This window comes from Hakea prostrata, chromosome 8, assembly GCF_041222555.1.
Source record: "Hakea prostrata isolate BN-2017 chromosome 8, UWA_Hpros_2, whole genome shotgun sequence".
In the NCBI taxonomy this organism is placed as follows: domain Eukaryota; kingdom Viridiplantae; phylum Streptophyta; class Magnoliopsida; order Proteales; family Proteaceae; genus Hakea; species Hakea prostrata.
In genome coordinates this window covers 45616607-45636475 of record NC_142607.1, presented here as the reverse complement: position 1 = coordinate 45636475, position 19869 = coordinate 45616607, and the positions used below count along the sequence as shown (strand labels likewise).

Sequence of the window (19869 nt, the reverse complement as noted above, 5' to 3'; positions counted from 1 at the left end):
AACTAACCCAACAATGTCTACAGCTCCCATTAAAACCACTGTTCGGCTCACCACCTCTTCTTCTCTCCCAAACTTTGTCTCTGCAAACTCTCCATGCTGCCTCTGAACCAGACCAGCACCTCTCCCCTTTGAACAACCTTTTTGTCACTGAACCTTCTTCACCAAACTCCAATTTCTTTATTGACTCGGGTCTCTTTGAAACCCCCTCACTTCTTAACTCCCCCTTGAGTGAGAATCTCACTTTCAACCCCTTTTCCATCAATGACATTGGTACCCCCTCTTGCTTCACCATCAGCAGTGACTTTGATGGCCTCTCCCCTTTCGACCCATATGTTTGAGTTCTTTATGTGGAACGTCAGGGGCCTCAATTCCCTGGCAAAGCAAGTTGAGGTTAAAAATACTATCAAGACCTCCAAAGTCTCCCTTTGTGCCCTTCTCGAAACTCATGTCCAAATAGAGAATGCCCATCAGATTGCCCAATCTATTTCCCCTTCTTGGTCTTTCATCTCGAATCATCTCGTTTCTCCCAACGGTCTTATCTGGATTCTTTGGGACCCTCGAGATTCCAAGTCTCTCTCCTAAAATCCTCCCCCCAACTTATGCATCTCAACATTCTTTTCAATAACTCTCCTTCTTTCCTTCTTTTTATCATTTATGGTTTCAATCGTGCCGATGAGCGCACCCCCCTTTGGGAGAATATCCGCTTTATCTCCTCTTCTTTGGATCTCCCTTGGGGTATTGGTGGGGACTTTAACATCGTCTGGTATTCCAATGAGTGTGTCGAAGGCTCCTCTCTGGATTTTACCACGATTGGTGACTTCAATGCCTGTTTGGACGATGCCCTTATCTCTGATCTCCGCTGGTCTGGTCATCCCCTCACTTGCATAATCGTCGATATGGAGCTGCCAGAATTGCCTTTCAGCTAGATCGCTTCCTCTTGAATACCCCTTGGCTCTCTTCCTTCCCTACCTCCAATGCCATTTTCTCCAACTGCAATCTTTCTGATCACTCCCCTTGTTTTGTCCACCTTTCCCCCCTGTCTCGTTCGGCCCCAAAGCCTTTCAAATTCTTTGATATGTGGACTTCGAATTCTTCCTTCATCCCTACTGTTAAGGAAGCTTGGTCGAAACCTGTTCACTATCCCTCCCTCCCTCTTATTGCCTTTGCCCGCAGGCTTCACAACACTAAGGAAGCTCTCCGTTCCTGGAACTCATCCACTTTCGAAAATATCTCCTCTAGTGTTTCTTCTTGCTGATCAAACCTCCAACGAGTTCAGTCTCTTCTCCAAGATGATCCCTCCAACCCTTCCCTTGCTGATGATGAAAAGACTCTTTCCTCTAAGCTTTCTTCCCTCCTTGCCATTGAAGAAAGCTTTTTTTCGCCAGAAAGCTAGAATCAAGTGGCTCGAGCTCAGGGACTCTAATTCGGCATATTTTCATTGGTCCTCAAAGCTCGAAATAACTTCAACTTTATCCCCGCCCTCCTCTCTAGTAGTGGCTCTTGGATTTTCGACCCTGCTAGCATCAAGGCGAAGGTAGTTTCTTTCTTCTCTGATCCCCTGGTTCCGGCTTCCCTTCCTTCCCGCCCCCCTCTCCCTCCTAATCTCATTTATAAATTCATTGAGCCTTCATCCGTCTCTTCTCTTTGTACCATCCCTTCCTCGGAGGAGAACCTACTTGCCATTCGATCCCATAAGCCCAATAAGGCCCCGGGTCTTAATGGCTTCAGTATGAGTTTTTTCTTTGTTGCCTGGGACTTCATTGAAAATGATCTTGTTCAAGTTGTCTGTAGCTTCTTTTTCAACCTTTCCCAGCTTTCCTCCATTAATCAAACCTTCCTCTGCCTCATCCCCAAGAAGCAAGGGGCCTTCTCTCTCTTTGATTTTTGCCCTATCTCCCTCTGTAAGGTCTTAGCGAATAGACTCAAAAAGGCTTTACCCGACCTTGTGAGCTTAAACCAATCTACCTTCATCTCGGGGCGTAGTATTGCGGACAACATCCCCCTTTGCGTGGAAATTGTCCGCGGTTTTGATAGATCTGCCCATTCCCTGGCTGCTCTTCTAAAGGTAGATCTTCACAAAGCTTTTGACTCTATTTGCTGGGACTTCATTAGTGATGTCCTCTCTGCCATGGGCTTCCCTCCCCCTTTCATTTATTGGATCGAGATTTGTATCTCTTTGCCCTGCTTCTCCATCATCACCAACGGCTCTCCCGCAGGCTTCTTTTCTTCCCGTGTTGGCATCCGTCAAGGTTGTCCCCTCTCCCCTACCTCTTTTCCTTAGCTCTAGAGGTCCTCTCCTACATTCTCCAATACAAAACGAACCATCTTCTCATTTCTTCCATTCCCAAATGCAAAACCATCAACCTTACCCATTTCGCTTTTGCTGATGATCTCATGATCTTCTCCAAAGAGGATCTCCAATCCATCTCCTCCATCATCTCTGCCCTATTGCTCTTTGAATCCCTCTTTGGCCTTTGAGTCAACCTCGATAAGTCTACCCTCTTTCTCTTCGGTGTCCCTGATCAGCTTCGAACCTCTCTTCTCCAGCTCTTGGGCTTTAAGGCTGGTTCCTTCCCTGTCGTCTACCTTGGCCTTCCCCTCATTCCCAGTAGATTTACCTGCAATTACTGCCTCCCTATGCTCGATAATATCCGCAAGAAACTCCAACTCTAGAAGGGCAAGCTTCTGTCCTTCACCAGTAGAGTGGTTCTTATTCACTCTGTGCTTCAATCTTCGTATCTTTACTGATTCAGAATCTTCTCCATCCCCAATTCCACCATCCATGCTATGGAATCCTTGTTCTATGCTTTCCTTTGGAAAGGGCGGGAAGCCTCTTATTATCTCCACCCTATCAGTTGGTCAACTATCTGTTGCCCAACTTCCGAAGGAGGTCTGGGAATTCGCCGGATCACCGATGTTAATCTTGCCTGCCTCCTCAAACTCATTTGGAAAATTTCCTCAAAGCATGACTCCATGTGGGTTAATTGGGTCCACTCTTACATGCTCCGAGCTGATTCCTTTTGGATTGTTCCTATGCCCTTTAACCCTTCATGGGTCTGGAGGAAAATCCTCTTACTGTGTCCCCATGCCCTCTTTGCTATTTCTACCATCATTCTCTTCTGGATCTTCTACCTCATTCTGGCTGGATCCGTGGCATCCGATGGGCACCCCCTTGTCAGCCTTCATCACCAATGGTTCCTGGAACCCTTCCCCCCTTCTCACTCATGATTGGGATTCTCCCCCCCTCTCACTAGTTCCTCTCATGATCACAGTTTGGCTCCCTTCTCCCACCAAAACCTTCTCCACCCTCTTAGCTTGGAATCTCCTCGGAGCCCATAGCCCTAATCCCCCATGGGTCCCCTTGGTTTGGTTCAAAGGTTTCATCCCTCGCCATTCCCTCACCCTTTGGAGAGCCCTCAACCATGTCCTTCCCATCCAGTCCTTCCTTATTAGCCATCATATCCCTGTAGACCCCAGCTGCATCCTTTGTTGGAATGGTCTGGAGAACCTTGAGCACCTTTTCTTCTTTTGCCCCTTCTCCAGAATCAATTTGGAGAGAAGCCCTAGCTTTCATCTGGCCCCGTTCGAGGCGTTCCTTTGGGTTTGCTTTTGATTGGTCTTGGATGGTGTGAAACTTTTGGATTGGTAAAGCTAGTTTTTTGTGCCTCCATTCATCGTCTTTGGTGGGAGCGCAATTTCAGGAGATGGACTTCCAAATCTTGCTCTTCAGACATGATTTGGAATGTCATTTATTCTGATGTTTCTTCTAGATTGTTAGCTTATCCCCATCCCCCTGTTGATGATACCCCAAGGAACAGATTCATTGTTGTCTCCTGGGGTGTTAGCTCCTCTTTTCGGTCTTCCTCTTAAAGACCTTGTTTTCAGGGTTTTTTTTTTTTTCCTTCTTCTTTCTCTCTCTCTCTCTGTTTTTTAATATATATTATTCATTCATCAAAAAAACTTCTATTACTTTTATTTCCTGTCTATCAAAGTCTTAAGTTATTCAACTTCTCAGTTTTTTTACCCTTCCATCTAGTCTTTTGATTACAAGCTGTAGTAATCCTTTTTCCTCATAATGTCTATCTACTCTAGGCTTTCTTACCCATAAAAAAATTCTATTCTCTAAGATACCACCATATCTGATCACCAACACAGTGCAATGCCTGGGTAGACACCTGAGCTAACCCTGGACCATTTTTCACTACACCCAAGCCATAGTGTAGCATCATAGCATGTCATTTATTCTGTCGGAGAGTGCCTTATCATGTAAAGTTGTAGAATCCATGTAAAAGGGGTTGGCTGTTTTTTTTTTGTGGTGAGCTGCCAACCTAACACATCAACCCTCCTTATTTATCTTGGCTTGTGACCGGCAGCAAATACTGATGAAGATCTTTTTATAGTACCATTTGCGGATGCTGTAGACTGGTTTTACTCCCACCATATTGATGTTTTTCTCTGTTCATGAGGACCTCATTTAACCCTTCTTCATTTTGCTGTTCCTTTTTTTTTTTTTGAGGGAGGGGGGGGGGTTGGTGTCGTTTACCCTAAGAAAATTCCATAATTCTAGGATGTGCTGCCTGCCTGCATCATAACCAGATGCCCATGTCATTACAATTTGACTTTATGGGTTAGAGAAAAGAGTTTGCAGTATGATTCCAAGAACATTTTAGCAATGCTGATGAGTGCTTAAATGAATTAATCTCCAAACACCACACCCTTTTTTTGTGGGAGGGCACTGAGGAGAATGCTCCTATGCTTTCAACCACCAAAACTAAACCAACACTTGTCAAGCATTGATTTGAGCATAAACAACTTTAGTTGACTATTTGGATGCTCCTGCCTAGTATCTTCAATTCTAATAAAAGTATGTTGTAGTGGTCATGATTGGTTCTGGTTTTAAGGTGTCCATATGATGAAGTTGCTGTAGCCTAGTTGGACTGTTATTGACATACTTCAGTGGCCCAAACCAAGGACTTGTTCCAACCAGTTTTTTGATCCTGTGAGCGGTTGTAGTTTATTTAGGATGCAATATTTATTTTGGTTATTATGTTGGAGCTTCCCTGATGGTTTCGTTTTCTTAGATATAGTTTATTTTGGTAAATTTCCTTTTGAAGCTATTCATTCTAGACTTTCTAGTTGGTTTTCTGTTTTCATGCAAGAGTTTTTTTTTCTTCTGTTTATTAATTGTAATCATAGTAAATAGGAACATGAAGATTTGAATAAAGAGATTTTATTAGTATAGCTTTGTGTGAGTGTACTGAACTTGAGTTACTTCTTTCCCCTCCTCCCATCCTTCTATTGGTCTCTTTGAAGCCCACTGTAGCGGATCACCACCTTGTACTCACTCGCTAGTCTGTTTATTTTTCAAGGTCATTATCAAGCATATACTGATTTCTATTTTGCTTGAACTTAATTCCCACTGTCTTTTTGTTCCATATTCGCTAATGCTGGTTTTTTTTACCCCACTTCCCTAAGATTGAAGGAACTAGGAATATAAACCCTCTTGGCACAATGCCACTGGCAACAATTGAGAAATTCAGCAAACAAGTAAGTGTTGCTGCATAATTTAAATTACCTTGTCTTGTGTTTATTGCATGAAAACATTATGAAATGTGGGTTGTTACTGGAGGTCTGCAATGTGAGCATCTGTGAGTTTGTTCTAATATAACTGTAATGTGGAATATGGATGTAGGTGTTGCTGCATAATTTAAATTACCTTGTCTTGTGTTTATTGCATTAAAACATTATGAAATGTGGGTTGTTACTGGAGGTCTGCAATGTGAGCATCTGTGAGTTTGTTCTAATATAACTGTAATGTGGAATATGGATGTAGGTGACGCATTTCAATTTTTTTTTTTACTGAACTTGAGTGAAAAGCTAGCTTCTGCTTACGATATTTTACCTCATCTTGGAATAGTGTGTTACTCAAATTCAGCATTAAAGAGTAGGTGTCTATGGAAATATTTAGTCAACTGGTGTCAGGCATGCTGACGCTCTTATGAGATGCAGATAGTGTTTTGGTATTGTGGTGATTTTTGTAATTTCATGATAAGTAGTTCAATTATCAAAATACTAAAGCTCATCTGTTAATGGACAATGAAGCTTGTAGGTGTTAAAAACAGAAGTGCTTTCTGATGGAAGTAATGTAGGTCTGGCCCCTAATTAGAGCTTTCAGATTTGGCAGTCAGCAGTTAGAATCCCAAGTAAAGCCCGTAGGCTTGCTTCCCGGTAGCCAAGGTTGCTGCCTGGCGGCACATTAGTAGTTTAATGGTATTTATAATTATTTTTTTCCCTTCAATTAAATAAATTTCAGCTGGGTAAGGGCATTTTAGTAAATCTGATCAGCCAGGTTAGGACACTCTAGTCCTTTACCCAAGCTGAGGTGTTCCCGTATTTAATTTCAATTTGAGTTGTCATAGAGCTCCCATGATGGGGAGTCCATGTGAGGCCATGAGGGTCATATTTATGAGACCCAAATCTATTCCAATTTCCTAATTTCAGTCCAAGTTGAGGATTTTAGTAGGACTTAAGATGTAAGGCTATAAATAGCCCCCTCATCAATAGAACAGTTAACCATTGATTACATAGTTGTCATGGCGCCAAGGTGATCCAAGGTGTTTTAGGGTAGTTGATGCATTTAGGTGGTAAGGAACCTACTGTCTCTCAAATTACCTATCCAAACCTGTTGAAGCTTGAGGAGATTATTCCAGGTAACAAGGTCTAGATTCACTCCAAGTTTCACCCCATGTCTCAAAGATTCATCCCATTCAACCAAATACTCATTGCTCCAAATTTAGCCACCACTATCCCAATAACCAAACCAAACCTGATTTACTTAACCAAGGGAATGAGAGGTCATTTATTCAAACCCAATTGGGAAATGAGTTCAAGAGATATCCCGTGCACCCTACCTGAAATCTAGGTTTGGGCTTGGAATACAAGACCTAGGGATCTTCGAAGTAACAGCCCTGTCCGAGTATAGCTGCATCAAGATTCTTGAATGACCACTGGAAGTAGGGGAAAAAAATTTAAGAAAAGGAAAATATTCCAATGGTTTAACCCATGTGTAATCAAATGTCACTAGACCTTGCAAGAGACGGAACACTCAAGATACATATGTACGTTTTTGGACATGAACTTGAGTTACCACCTGTGCTATGCTGTCATGAATGATCATTGGCAGTGGAAAAAAGAAAGAAGAAAAAAGCAATTGATGTAAAGCTGTTCTAAGGTTTTGATTTTTGATATTATGATCGAAGACAAAATATCTAGTTTGTAACTTTTGTTATGATCAAGTGGATGATGAGGTGGTGAAATTTGATGATAAGGAGACTCAGAGCGATATGGTTCAATTATAAATAAAGAAGGTGACATAGAGGATGATGTTTTCCAAACAATTAAAATAGAGTGGATGAAGTGGAAAGGTTCATCTGGGGTCTTGAATGATCGACATGTTACTTTAAAGCTCAAAGGAAAATTCTACAGGACCGTTGTTCGACCAACTATGATGTATGGTGTAGAGTATTGGGCTGATGAAAGAAATCATATAGATAAACTCAATGTAGCAAAAATGAGGATGCTAAGATGGATGAGTGGCAAAATTGGGAAGGATAAGATAATGAATGATCATATTTGAGTTGTTTGGGAGTTGCTCTGATAAGTGATAAGCTACGAGCCTACGAGCAAGTTGTTTGAGGTGGCACGACCACATTCAACAGACACTTGTAAATGCCCCTGTACGGAAAAGTGATATAATCCAGATTGAAGGAATTAGAAGAGCTAGCGGCTGACCTAAGATAAACTTAATAGAAGTGGTGAAAAAGGAAATGCATAGCTTAGGTCTTGTATCTAGCATGGCCTCAAATAGAGCTGATTGGAAGGCAGGAATCCATATAGCCTACCTCATTTGGTTGGGAAAAGGCTTGATAATGATGATGATGATGATGATATTATGCTCTAGGATTGGGTCCACTCTATGATCCTCTCTCAGCAAACCAGCTGTCCTTAGGAGATTTCTTGGACGAATTAGAGTTTAATAACCCAACAGTACCCAGGATGGGTTTGGCCAGACTTAGAAACAATAAACTGTATGCTGAGAAGCTTGTACCTTTGCTGTAATCGAAGTCTCAAATCTGAATTTAGTTTAGGTTTAAGCTCCAATGGTTTAGAGGGTTTGGAAGAGGGTCAAAAGGGTTCAGTTGTTGCTGTTGTTCAATTTCAGATTAGGTTAGGCTTTAGGGAATGCTATTTAGGGTTTTGGTTGGGCTTGGGGAGGGGCTGCTGTTATTTAATAATTTCTGTCTAGGCCAGTCCTGGTTGGTTTAGGATAGGCTTGAAGCGTCCTAAAGGGTTTGGGATTCTTGAATTTGGTTGGGACTGGGATTGAATGTCGGAGAAGACATGGGGATGCTAATCCTAAAGGGGCGGGCTAATTGGAGTTGGGATTTGAGATTTATAGGGGATTTGAGAGTTATAGGTGTTCTAGGGTTAGGGAAAATTTCTGCAATTGGGTTTTCCTGGTTTCCTATGCTGCTGTTGGATAGAGGAGGAGGGAAGGAGGGAAGGAGGGAGTAGGAGGGTGTAGGGTTAGAGGAGGATGGGGGATGACTTAAAGTGGAAGGGGTCCTAAGGGTGCCGCAGGGTTAAGGGGGAGGCTGGGGCTGGAAAGGGGAGGGGGTGGGGCTGTACTTGGTTAATGGTAATGGGCTGCTAGTTGTTGAATTGCTGCTGGAGATTGAAGAACTAAGCTGGAAATTGAAGAAGATGATCTCACACTACTCTGATGTGGCCTTCCCAAGAAAGCCACAACTTGACTTGCCTCCAAACTCAGTGTTATTTTATTAAATTCAACTTCATGATTACAGAGCAAGGAGGCTTTATTTATAGCCCCAAATAAGAAAATGTAAAAGGACTTGTAGTTGGAAAATCAATTAGAACTCTAAGGGTGCATTTGGTAGCTGGCCGAGAAACAGTTTTTGGCACTTTTCGTTCTTAGAACGCCGAAAAAAGCCAAAAAACGTCTGGTAAAATGGGTCATTCTATAATTTTTAGGAAACGAACTAGTTCAACTTTTGTGTTTGAGAAGGCTTTTTGCAAAATAACTTTGAATGGTTTTGTCGTTCTCAAAAACAAAAAGCATGTCTCAAAATTATGCAAGAGGGACACTCAACCCAAATGAACAACCCAAATTTCATTCACACACAACTTCTAACTCCTTCCCGTCTTTATAAGAAGAAAAAAAAGGCCTCTAACGTCTCCCTTGAGAAACCTTTTAAAACCATCTATCCGCCTTCTCTTTGTCTCTCTCTCATCTCTGCAACTAATGAACTCAAGTTTTGCTCTAGTGGTAGCCTTCTTGATGAATCTCTCTGTGTGTGTGATCTCTTCTGTTTTCATGTTCTCAGCTATCTTTACTGCATTCGAATCTATTTATTATTCTACCATGTATGGGTGGGATGCTAGTGGCAGTCAGATTTTGGTAAAACAGCCTAATCACAAAAAGAATTTCTGAAAATTGAACCCAACCACCGGTGACAAAGGTAAATTTCTAGGAACTTAGTATTTTCAACATTTATTGAAGAAACAGTTATATTGCTCTCCTCACATACAGAATCACCGATCACCACATGAAAGAGAGGAAGTGCTAAACTCATATTTTAGCAGGTGGCAAGGGATGGGGGCAGGAAAGGGAAGGAGGCAAACACCACATGCCTCCCACTCATCATTTTCCTTTATGTTAGTTCAAGAAGTTATCAGCACTGATTGATTAGTTAACAATAATCTTTCACTATGAAGACAAATTTTAGACATATGTTAGCATCACCTGCAAGCGATTTGAAGTATGAAAGCTACCCAAAATTTTCAATCCCGTTCTTTTTGTAGATGGTCATTACTTCTATGTTGTCGTTGGAGTCGACAGGAGGAAGCTTTCCACTGGGCTGTTTGACAAGGCGGGACAAGGGCTGTACTAATCACATTTGAGACTCGCTTCCAAGTGCTAACAATGCTGACTCAACACCGATCTTATGGCTTGAAAACTTCAAATTGTTTCTTTCAGATTCTTTATTGTATTGTCTCTACTTTTTCTCATCTACAATACAGAAATAATGACTATCTATAAAAAGAAATGGGATTGAAAATTAGTGATGTGATTGTTCTTTCATTCACTATTTTTGACCATCTCTTTCAGTGTTGTCCAAGATTTTCTCCTTTGTTTACTTGAGCACTTACCGGACCCTCCGTGTCAGCAGTTACAGAATTGCATTCAGTTCCACTGGCCTGGTTAGAAGTTAGAACCTGATCTTCTCTTCTTTCTTTTCTTCCCTTCCTCCTCCACTAGGAAAAGACTTGTCTTCACCAATGACATTAGTGGGTTATCATCCTGAGCAATCTGTCCACCTGTTGCCAGATCAGCCACTGAGCCACTAGGTTTTGATTCTGATATGGATGTCTTTTCTAATGATGAATACTCATTACCCTGTTTCCTCTCCACACCTTTCTCCGAATCTCCAGAATGGTAGACTCCTTTAGAGTGGAAGTAACACGTTCCAATTGGGTAACTGGTCTAGGTCTGGAGACACAGATCACTTTCATGTAACCTTTTGCTGTCCCCTTTTTCAGATTCCTATACGAATAGAAGTAGCATGTATAAGACACATTGTTTTGAGTAGGATTGTTGAATTTCTTATGATGTCTCGACTCTTGATACCCTGCCATCATCTTTTACAATTCAAACAGCTTAGTTGTGGCCAGGCTGAAGAATAATCTCACATCTGTAAAGAAGTGAATTTACAATTAGGAAAATCATGTATGAACTTCAACAAGGGAAGCAATCTATGCCACCAATTCTCCTAATGAGTCATTTATGCTTTAAATTTCACATTAGAAACAATGAAAAAATCAGTTAAGAAGGCTGAGAGAAATAATAGAAGTGGTGAAGAATTTTGATCTAACATAAAAAAATGATGTATTAATCACTTTACATTAAGTATAACTAATCAATCTTTGGATTTTTGTACTTTAAATCAAGGTTGTCAAGGCGGCAACGCGACCAAAGCGATTAGGGCTCCACCTAGGCGATTAGGTGATAAAGCGGCGCCTAGGCGGCAATAAGGCCACCAAAGTGGTTAGGTCAAAATTTTTCAATACAATTACTTTTAAACTACTTTTCGATACAATTATGTTCTATAATAAGCTAAACAAATATTTAGTAGTCATATTCATAAAAAAAAAAGCATTCAAGAATCATAATTATGAAAATTTATTCAAAAAAAGAACACAAACATAAGTTCATCTCATCAAACCATGGTTATCAAAGCGTCCGCCTAGGCATTGACTGATTCATTGATTCTTGATGTTGAGTACGGCTCATGCTCCACATTTTGTTGCCGACGGGCACCGGGGTCCGGGGAGGTCGCCTTGATGGGGGTGTGGGGGTAGCGCGCCCCCAAAGCAAAAAATAGGTCCTATGTCATAGAGTTCCTTTGTAGTTTGGGCGTCAAATAAGTTGTTCAAAACAAGGTGGTTGAAAAACCGCCTTGCCGCCTAGGCGGATGCTTTGACAACCCTGCTTTAAATATTAAAATATGGTGTTTTAGGCCTCAAAAGGCTTTTTTTTGGGAGGATTTATTTCATATATGTAGCCATGACATTTTTTGTCAAAAAAAATTGTTCTCAAGAACAAAACTTGCCAAACATCGATTTGTTCCACAGGCATTCTCAAGACAAATTTTACTGAATGGTCAAAAATGTGCTCAGACGACTGTTTTTTGATGAAAGTGCTAGAAAACGATTCCTAGAAAGAACGCTGTTCTAAAACAAGATTGTTACCAGACGCGCACTAACTGGCTAACCAATTCTAACTCCTAACTACTATTTGACTGAGATTTTAACTTGCACAAGAAACCTCCATAACTTAGTTTAGAGGACTCCAATCCAAATTCTAAGAGTAGATATGGAGTCCTAATAAATAGGAGAATCAAAGAGGACTCAAACTAGGGTATTCCAAGTTCCAACATGACTGGGAATCTCACATAGACTAGGACTCTACAATAAATTTCAAAATACCTAACCAAATAATAGAACAAAACATATCTAGGATCTAGACAACCAACTGGACTCATTGGGATCCAGACCTAAGACACCCGAATTTTGCCAAAATTACTAAAATGCCCCTGGTTCGAATTAGGGTCCTAGGGTTTGGGAATCAATCCTAGGCCTTGTTGAACCCCTAGAAATAATTTACATCACCGGTGTTTTAATCCATTTTTATTCAAATATCACCTGATTTCTGAAGAGACAGAACACTCCACATCTATATATATATATTTGAACAGTAAATCAATTTTTAGAAAAGATGTGATCCACCAGTGATAACAAATAGGATCTTTTCTAGGCTCCTAGCTGATGAAGGATTGTATACAGATATATTATCTGGGGCCCCTTCTGCCGTTTTATGTGGTCTTCTTGTTTGTTGATTACTTCTGTCTGAATAGGAATGTTTGTTGATTCCCTTGCTATCCTTCATGTTCTAGACTTCTAGTCATGGGTGTCTCTTTTTGTCATCTTGTATTTTTCTTGCCATTGTTTTTTTTTAATTTACCTAGCCACCAACTTACTTCGGTGTGATGGGACGTTTGAATAAATTAATTATAATTATTCATATAGTTTTGTAATATGAGCACAATCTTCCATGTATGAATGTACTTCTATGTAAATTGCTCTAATGAATTGATTATTTATACTTTATCTTTGTTCAACATGTACTCCTTTCTCCCTTCTATTGTTCTGGTTATTTGTATGCACAAACTGTATCATTTTGTATGCAGTTTCCATTTATTGTTCTGGTACTTTCTTATGAGGTCTAATTGGACTTTCAGGTTTCAAAACCTCCTTCCAACCCTCGTCAATTCGACAAAACTCCTTCACACCGGCTTCTCCAGGTTATTGGTATGCCTTCGAATAGTGCCTCCAGTTAATCTTTATTTTAGGAGAAAATGGAGTCTTGTTACAATTCTTGCTATTCTGATCTAGACAATGAATTTTATCTCTTCTCATACACAATGCATTCATATTCTAGCTATTGCTGATAGAAAGGAGGCATTCACTTGCAATTTAAACTGCCTTAAAACTGCCTAGCCATTTTTTTCCTTATAAGCTCTAGCTATTTAAATTCTTTAATGAATTCTCTCTCTCTCTCTCTCTCTCTTGCTCTCTTGCTCTCTTGCGTCCACATGAATCTGGAAGTGAATATGGACTTTAACTGAAGCAAACATTGTTTGGAGCTAGAGTTGCTTCAACATTGAGGAATGTAGCAGAGTAGCAGCGTGCCAACTTCCTGTTTGATGCTTTTCTTTTCTGATATTTTTTTGCACTTCTTGAGGGGCATTTATTGGTTGACTGTTAAAGAAGTCACGTTGTGGATCATTTTTAGTAAATTTGTTGGTTGTAATGAAGTGCTATAGGAGCTTTCTTCCATTTTCATTTTTGGAAATTTTATTATTTATACATTTGGAATAATCTGTTTTATTATTAAGAGACCAGAAAAAGGAAAAAGATTGACTGTAAGAAATGAAACCTGTAGCAGCTTGTGCAGTTTAGAGGCTCAGATCAGCGGGGACGATGAGAATGAGAAGAGAAGAGGGGAGAAGAAGCAAAAGATGAAGGAGAGAAAGAGGGGGAGAGCTTGTGTATGTGGCGCTCTCCTCTATGTACAAACCAATCACATTTTAAGAAAACTTTTCTAAATTGAGTTACAGCATATAAGCCATAAAGGAAAAATTACATATTGCATAGAATCTCTCAAATCTACTAGAATGAACAATCCTAGGAAGATTACTTGTCATCCAAGCAACAAGAAGATAGTAAGTAACCATATATTATACTAAGCAACTATCAAACTGTACATGGCCAAGATAATCCACGATATCTTGGCTAAGGTAGCTCGTCAACAAAACCAATTTCAATTAAATTTTTATTGAAGTATAATATAAAGATACATAATAGATGGTGTTTAATGGCTTGGAGATATGGATTCAAAATTCTTTTATTTCACCTTAACCTCTAAGGCGGTTATTCAAGACATTTCGATTGGTTGAGATCAGGGTGTTACATGTTGCCTGTATGGTGCTTTGGTGTGCTTCTCAATGACAACGCATGGCATGGTTTATTCATTTGGTAATCTTAGACCTAATTTATTTGACTTTCCAGAATTCCCAACAGTTGTCGTTACTTTCCAAATGTACCTCAAGTTCTTTAGTTTTCTTTAGGTAACTCAATTATCTATTAAATGACACAAAAGCACCCTAGAATGATGAATGTTGATAAATTTCCAGAAACAGACGGAAACTTAAGTGGCTGAAATATTTAATTTCCTCACCTCTTATTCTCCAAAACAAATCCAATGGTTAGGGCTGCAACAGGGATGGACTGGGTCTGCGCTTTTTCAAACGCAATCCCTGCCCTAAATGCTTATAGGTAAGCTTGTTCCTGCCCTGGCCCTAATTCAGGCCTAAAATCCTTGTCCCTTATCTTAAGCCCCAACGGGCCAAGCCCATCCCTGTCTTGCCCTGATTGTCCCTAATTAGGCCAGGGCCTCTGTCCTTATCCTTGATTGGCCTTGACCCTAGCCCTAGACTAGGAACTTTAACATTAAAATTGTCTTTACTAAGTTGAAAATGAGATGCCAAATCGAACAATGACATTTCCAAAATCCATACTCTTATTAATCTTAAAATGAAAAATTAAAGTAGAGAAAAAAAAAGAACTTCCAAGCTATTATTATTAAATTAGATATGATAATATCTTAATTAGATGTACAATAAAAAATTAAACTCCCATAATCTAATCTTTTGTTCAATCTAACTCTTTGATATAAAAAGAAATAAATAAACAACATAACTTCCAAGCTTTTCAATATCCTTGATAACTTTGATATTCAATAACATCTCAATTATATGAATAATAAAACAAAACTCTTATAATTTAACCTGTTCGTAAATTTGAATTACTTGATATATAAATGAAATTAAAGAAGCAATAGATTTTCTAAAATGCTGTTAAATCTGATACAAAAAATAAAAAGTATCTCAGGCAAACAGAGAATAAAATACATAAAAATAGGAAACAACTCAAACTCTATATTGTTTTCTTCTCCATAAAACAATAAAACAATTTATAGATTCATATTATTGTCTTGACCACAAAAATCAGGGTAATGATTAGGGCCAAAATCAGGGCCGGGGCGGATAAACACTAGTTCCAGGCTCTCTGTTGGCCCTAATTCAGGGTTACAATATTTTGGCCCTGACCCACCTCCAAGGCCAAAATCTTTAGCCTAGACCCTATTCAGACTCAGGGTGGGACAGTGCTGGTCAGGGCCAGCAGGGGCAAACTTGCACCCCTACCAATGGTTTTTCATGAGCTATCAAATGTTCCTGTATCAATACATGTGGTCAAGGGAACAATGTTTTCATAAACTTGTTTTGATCCCACCTCCGCTGACGCCTATACCGGAACCATAAGCCATTGGGTTCTGATTTGTTATTGGAAACTGATTCCTATGATTTTTGAGTTCTGAATCCATGTCCCATCTGTGTCAATGGTTTTAAAAATGTTTTGTGTAGCATCATATTTTAAGCTTTTGGTGAGGGGGAAGGCTGACAATAGGTAAGTCAAGATGGTCATTTGATAAACCTTTTTGAAGGATTGAAGCAACTTTTGGCTTCAATTAGTTTGAAAGGGAAGACACTGAAAATTTGCCAACCTTTTGTTTGTATAGCTGGGAAAGTTCATTGAGAAGCTATACCAAACTCCATGACTGCGTGGTGTTTTCTCCATTTGTCTGGTTTCCTTTCCTAATAAAGCTAAGCAAGATGCTCAGAGAACCCTCCCTTTTTCTTTTAATGTAGGAAATTTAAGTTGTTCAGTCTTGGATATAGGTCCTTACAGCCTTAGATTGCTTTCATTATTCATTATTTATTTCATCTTTAACTCTTACATTATTATTTGTACAATTCCTCTTTTAACGTGAGTGATATCCTTGCTTTCTAAAGATGTAGGCATGTATGTTTGCATGGAAGAAATTTTATAGGAATGCCTTTCCTGGTTGTTGTCCCTTTGTATTGCAGTCCTAATCTATATCACTGTGGTAATGAAACTGATGTTGCAATGTTGGGGTGGGCAACACTTGTTAGCACAAATCCTTGTCTAGTCTGTAACACTGTGGTAATGAAACTGATTTTGCAATGTTGGGGTGGGCAATACTTAAACCCTTGTTTGTCCTATTTCTTTCTTCTCTCTGTTTAGTGGTGTCTATCTGATAGTTATGCTGTTCAGGTGATGTTCAAAGGGTTGGTGCGACTCTATTTATGTTTTCTTTATGACCCATTTGATTTCTCATTTTTTTTGGGCAGGTAAAGACATGAGAATTATTGTATTTGGATTTCGCCCTCGTACAAAGCAGGTCGGTCACAAGGAGTTCCTTGATGAATATTGCAGGGTTATCCCTATGAATCTATGATACATTTCCTGAAGAGTGGACATAATTCAATAATTGGATGACTCTCTGTAAATTATTTGATGCTGGAGTGTCAAATTTACATTTGGTTTAAAATGGCTGCCTTAATTATGTCACATAGATTTCAACATACAGTCAGTTTTTAGCCATCCTTGGCTAATTTTTTTTATGGAGTATCTGGTTCTTAGACTCTGTTATACTATGATATTTAATCCCAACATCCAAATTTGGCACTAGTGAATACAGTGATATAATATCATGGTTCTGTTGCAAAACACCACCATGCTGATTACAATTGGGTCTTCCCCTAATGAACTTTTATCTCATCTTGATGGGGCTTTTTTTACAGCCAAAAAGCTGCATCAGTACTCAAGCACCCTTACCATTATTAAGTAAATAGAGTAGCTTCCGAGTTCCGACCCAGCGAGAAAACCAAAACAGCCAGTTCCGACCAGGCTGAAATGCATATTGGTTAATATATTGCATGATGCTATCAAAGGGCCTTGATTGATGGCTGCTCAGTTGGAAAGTAAGAGTCCATGCTGTTTCTGATGTAGGAGAAACCCTAGAAACTAGGGGACCTACAAAGTGGGCTACTAGACTCTTAGAATTAAACACCTATTCTTGACAGATAGTAAAGAAAGGAATTTGCAGCACTTGAAATCTGATTAATCATGCATGTAAGACAGCTAAAGTAGAGAAATAAACACAATAAGTCTTACTGGTAAGCACAACTAAACAAGAATCAATAGGGAAACAAGGGGATGGGGATCTTGGACCATAACACTAAATTGAATGCAATGGTATTAAGAAACTTAAAGGAAAATAGAGCTGTCCTAGTCAATATCAGATTTCTAACAAGGAATTCAACAACTAACAATGTAAAGGAGTCTTGGGAAGTTTTTGTTTTAAACCAAAACTACTGTCAAATAATAAATGAGAAATATTTTGGGAGAGAAAATGTTACCTGCTAATCTTGGCTGCAAAACAGGGGTTAGAAAGCATCTAGGAACAGAAATAAGAGAAAGAAAAAAATATTTTGAAGTAGTGGGGAATCCTAGGAAAGGAGAAAATAATATTTTGAAGTAATGGCATATCCTAGGAAAGAGAGTAGGTGATAAGAGAGAGGGAGAGAAAGAAAAGAAACAAAGAGAAGGGAAATGAGACTAACAAAAGACAACTAGACTAACAAAGAAGGAAGAAAAGAAAAGAAGGTTTTTTTATTTTGCCAGAAAAATAGAACCGTGGGGTTTGGGGAAGAAGAAGAAGATTTCCAGGAAATAAATTAGGTCTTTTTTTAGAAAAAAGAGAGTAGATCTTTGTAGAGGAGAGCAAGGGGAAGTTTTCTAGTGGGAAACAAGGGTGAAAGGAGGAGAGAAAGCTTACCTGGAGAGAGGGGGAAGAACTAGTACCGCCAAGAGAGAGAGAGAGAGAGAGAGAAAGTGAGCAGCGTGAGCTTCTTTTTAATTTTTTTTTCCCTTGATTGATTGCCAAAAACGAATTTGATACAAGGTTTAAATATAAAATTTGATCTCTCACAACCCTACATGTTTAATTCCCAAAATAACCCCAACTTAAGTTGTAAATATAACCCAAACTCCAAATAATTCAAAATTGGGCCCAAATAGACTCTAGGCCCAACCCATAAAGACTCAAACATGAAATTAAAATATGGCAATAGTAAACTACTACCCAACCCACTAAGACTAAGGAAAATAACATAATAAACTGCCTATGAGCAGTGTTTCTCATCGAACCATAGGATCCTAGCAATCCGATAACCTCCGAACTCATCATCCATCCACAGATGCTGTTGTGGGATGATCTCTACGTCGGCGTCGCCGGTAAACTCGGAACTGTTCACTGATGTCCTCATCAGTTTCTCTATTCTTTTTAAAGAAAAACTAAAGAGGAATAATAAAAAAAACTTCGAACAGTGCTTGTCCAACTTGCTTTTCTACCAAAGTGTGATACTGGTGATGTAAACCAAATTCTAGGGTTTAGAGTTTTAGGGTTATGCCTTGGAATTGGGTTCACTTCAGGATCCTCTTTAATAGAATCAGTAGTCAATTAGGGTTTAGACTACCCTAGGTTGAAGTTAATGGGGTTGGTTATGGTTAAGCTTAATCACTTATGGTTTTGAATTTTAGGGTTTGAGAGTACTTAGGGTTTTTGGGAATGCATGGGATATTGGGTTCCTTTGTGATATGTCTTGTGAAGGCCGTAGCATTATGGTCAAATATGTCAAAGATATGGAACCCATCCCATAAGAGAAATAGGATAAATTCCTTGAGATAGGAGCTTCAGTCTATAGGTGTCAGAATGGGTTGAAACTTGGAGGGAATGTAGGTAATAATATAGGGATATGATTCCCCAAGTTTGGTGGGGGGGGGTGTTTGGATGGCTAAATTGAAAGATATTAAGGTTCTTGTTTTTAGGGTCTTGGGAAGTATGAAAATTCAAGAAAATAATTATATCTTGAAATTGGACGGTCAGAATGGGGTCAAATTGGGATCTTAGGTCAGTGAGGTTGAGGATGAGGTTCCTAAAGTTTGGGACAAATCTAACGGTTAGATTGGTGTAAATCTGACCTTGGAATTTGGGGCTATAGAAAAGTCCGACAGTTCAAGAAAATTTTAAAAAATAAGCAATGGATGGGGGAAAAGAGGGAAGGCTAGGAATGCGGTCGGGGCTTTGTTTTCTTATTTTTGGATTGAATAAGGCTGCTGGAGTTGTTGAATTGCTGCTGGAATTGATGAACGATAGCTGAAGGTTGCTGGAGCTTGAAGAGAATAGCTGATTACTCTTCTAATACAGCCATGTCCCTCCCAAGGAAGCCACGAATTCTCCTCTGAACTAAAATTTTTTATTGAATCAGTTCAACTTGATTTTATGAAGAGTGGAAGCTTTATTTTATAGCCTCAAAAATGAAATCATAAAAGGACTTGAAGTTGGAAAACCAATTATAACTCTAACTAGCTAACCAATTCTAACTCTTAACTACAAATTTACTAAGACTTTAACTTACACAAGGAAGCTCCATGACTTACTGTAGAGGACTCCAATCTAAATTCTAAAGAGTTCTAATAAAAAGTAGACTCAAGATAGGGGATCCCAACATGACTGGGAATAACACCTAAACAAGGACTCTACAATAACACCAAATACTAATCCAAATGAGAAAATAAAAATAAATCTAGGGTTCAGACAACCCAGGTCTAGGACACCACGAAATTGGTAAAATTATCAAAGTACCCCTGCTATGACTAAGTGGCCTAGGGCTTGGGAAAGAAACCCGCCCTTTGCTGCTCATGGAAACAGTTTACATAATCTGGTAAAATTATCTCTCTCCT

General features: G+C 39.4%; 1 protein-coding gene across 1 annotated transcript in view; it reads left to right on the top strand.

Annotated features, from left to right (window-relative positions):
• Nucleotides 1-19869, top strand: part of MTM1 (Myotubularin-like phosphatases II superfamily) — a 63146-nt gene that overhangs the window by 14839 nt on the left and 28438 nt on the right. Inside the window, exons 4-6 of the mRNA XM_089164737.1 lie at nt 5476-5547; nt 12879-12948; nt 16413-16462. Of these exons, the coding sequence (XP_089020863.1) occupies nt 5476-5547; nt 12879-12948; nt 16413-16462 (192 nt within the window). The remainder of the gene's footprint in view (nt 1-5475; nt 5548-12878; nt 12949-16412; nt 16463-19869) is intronic.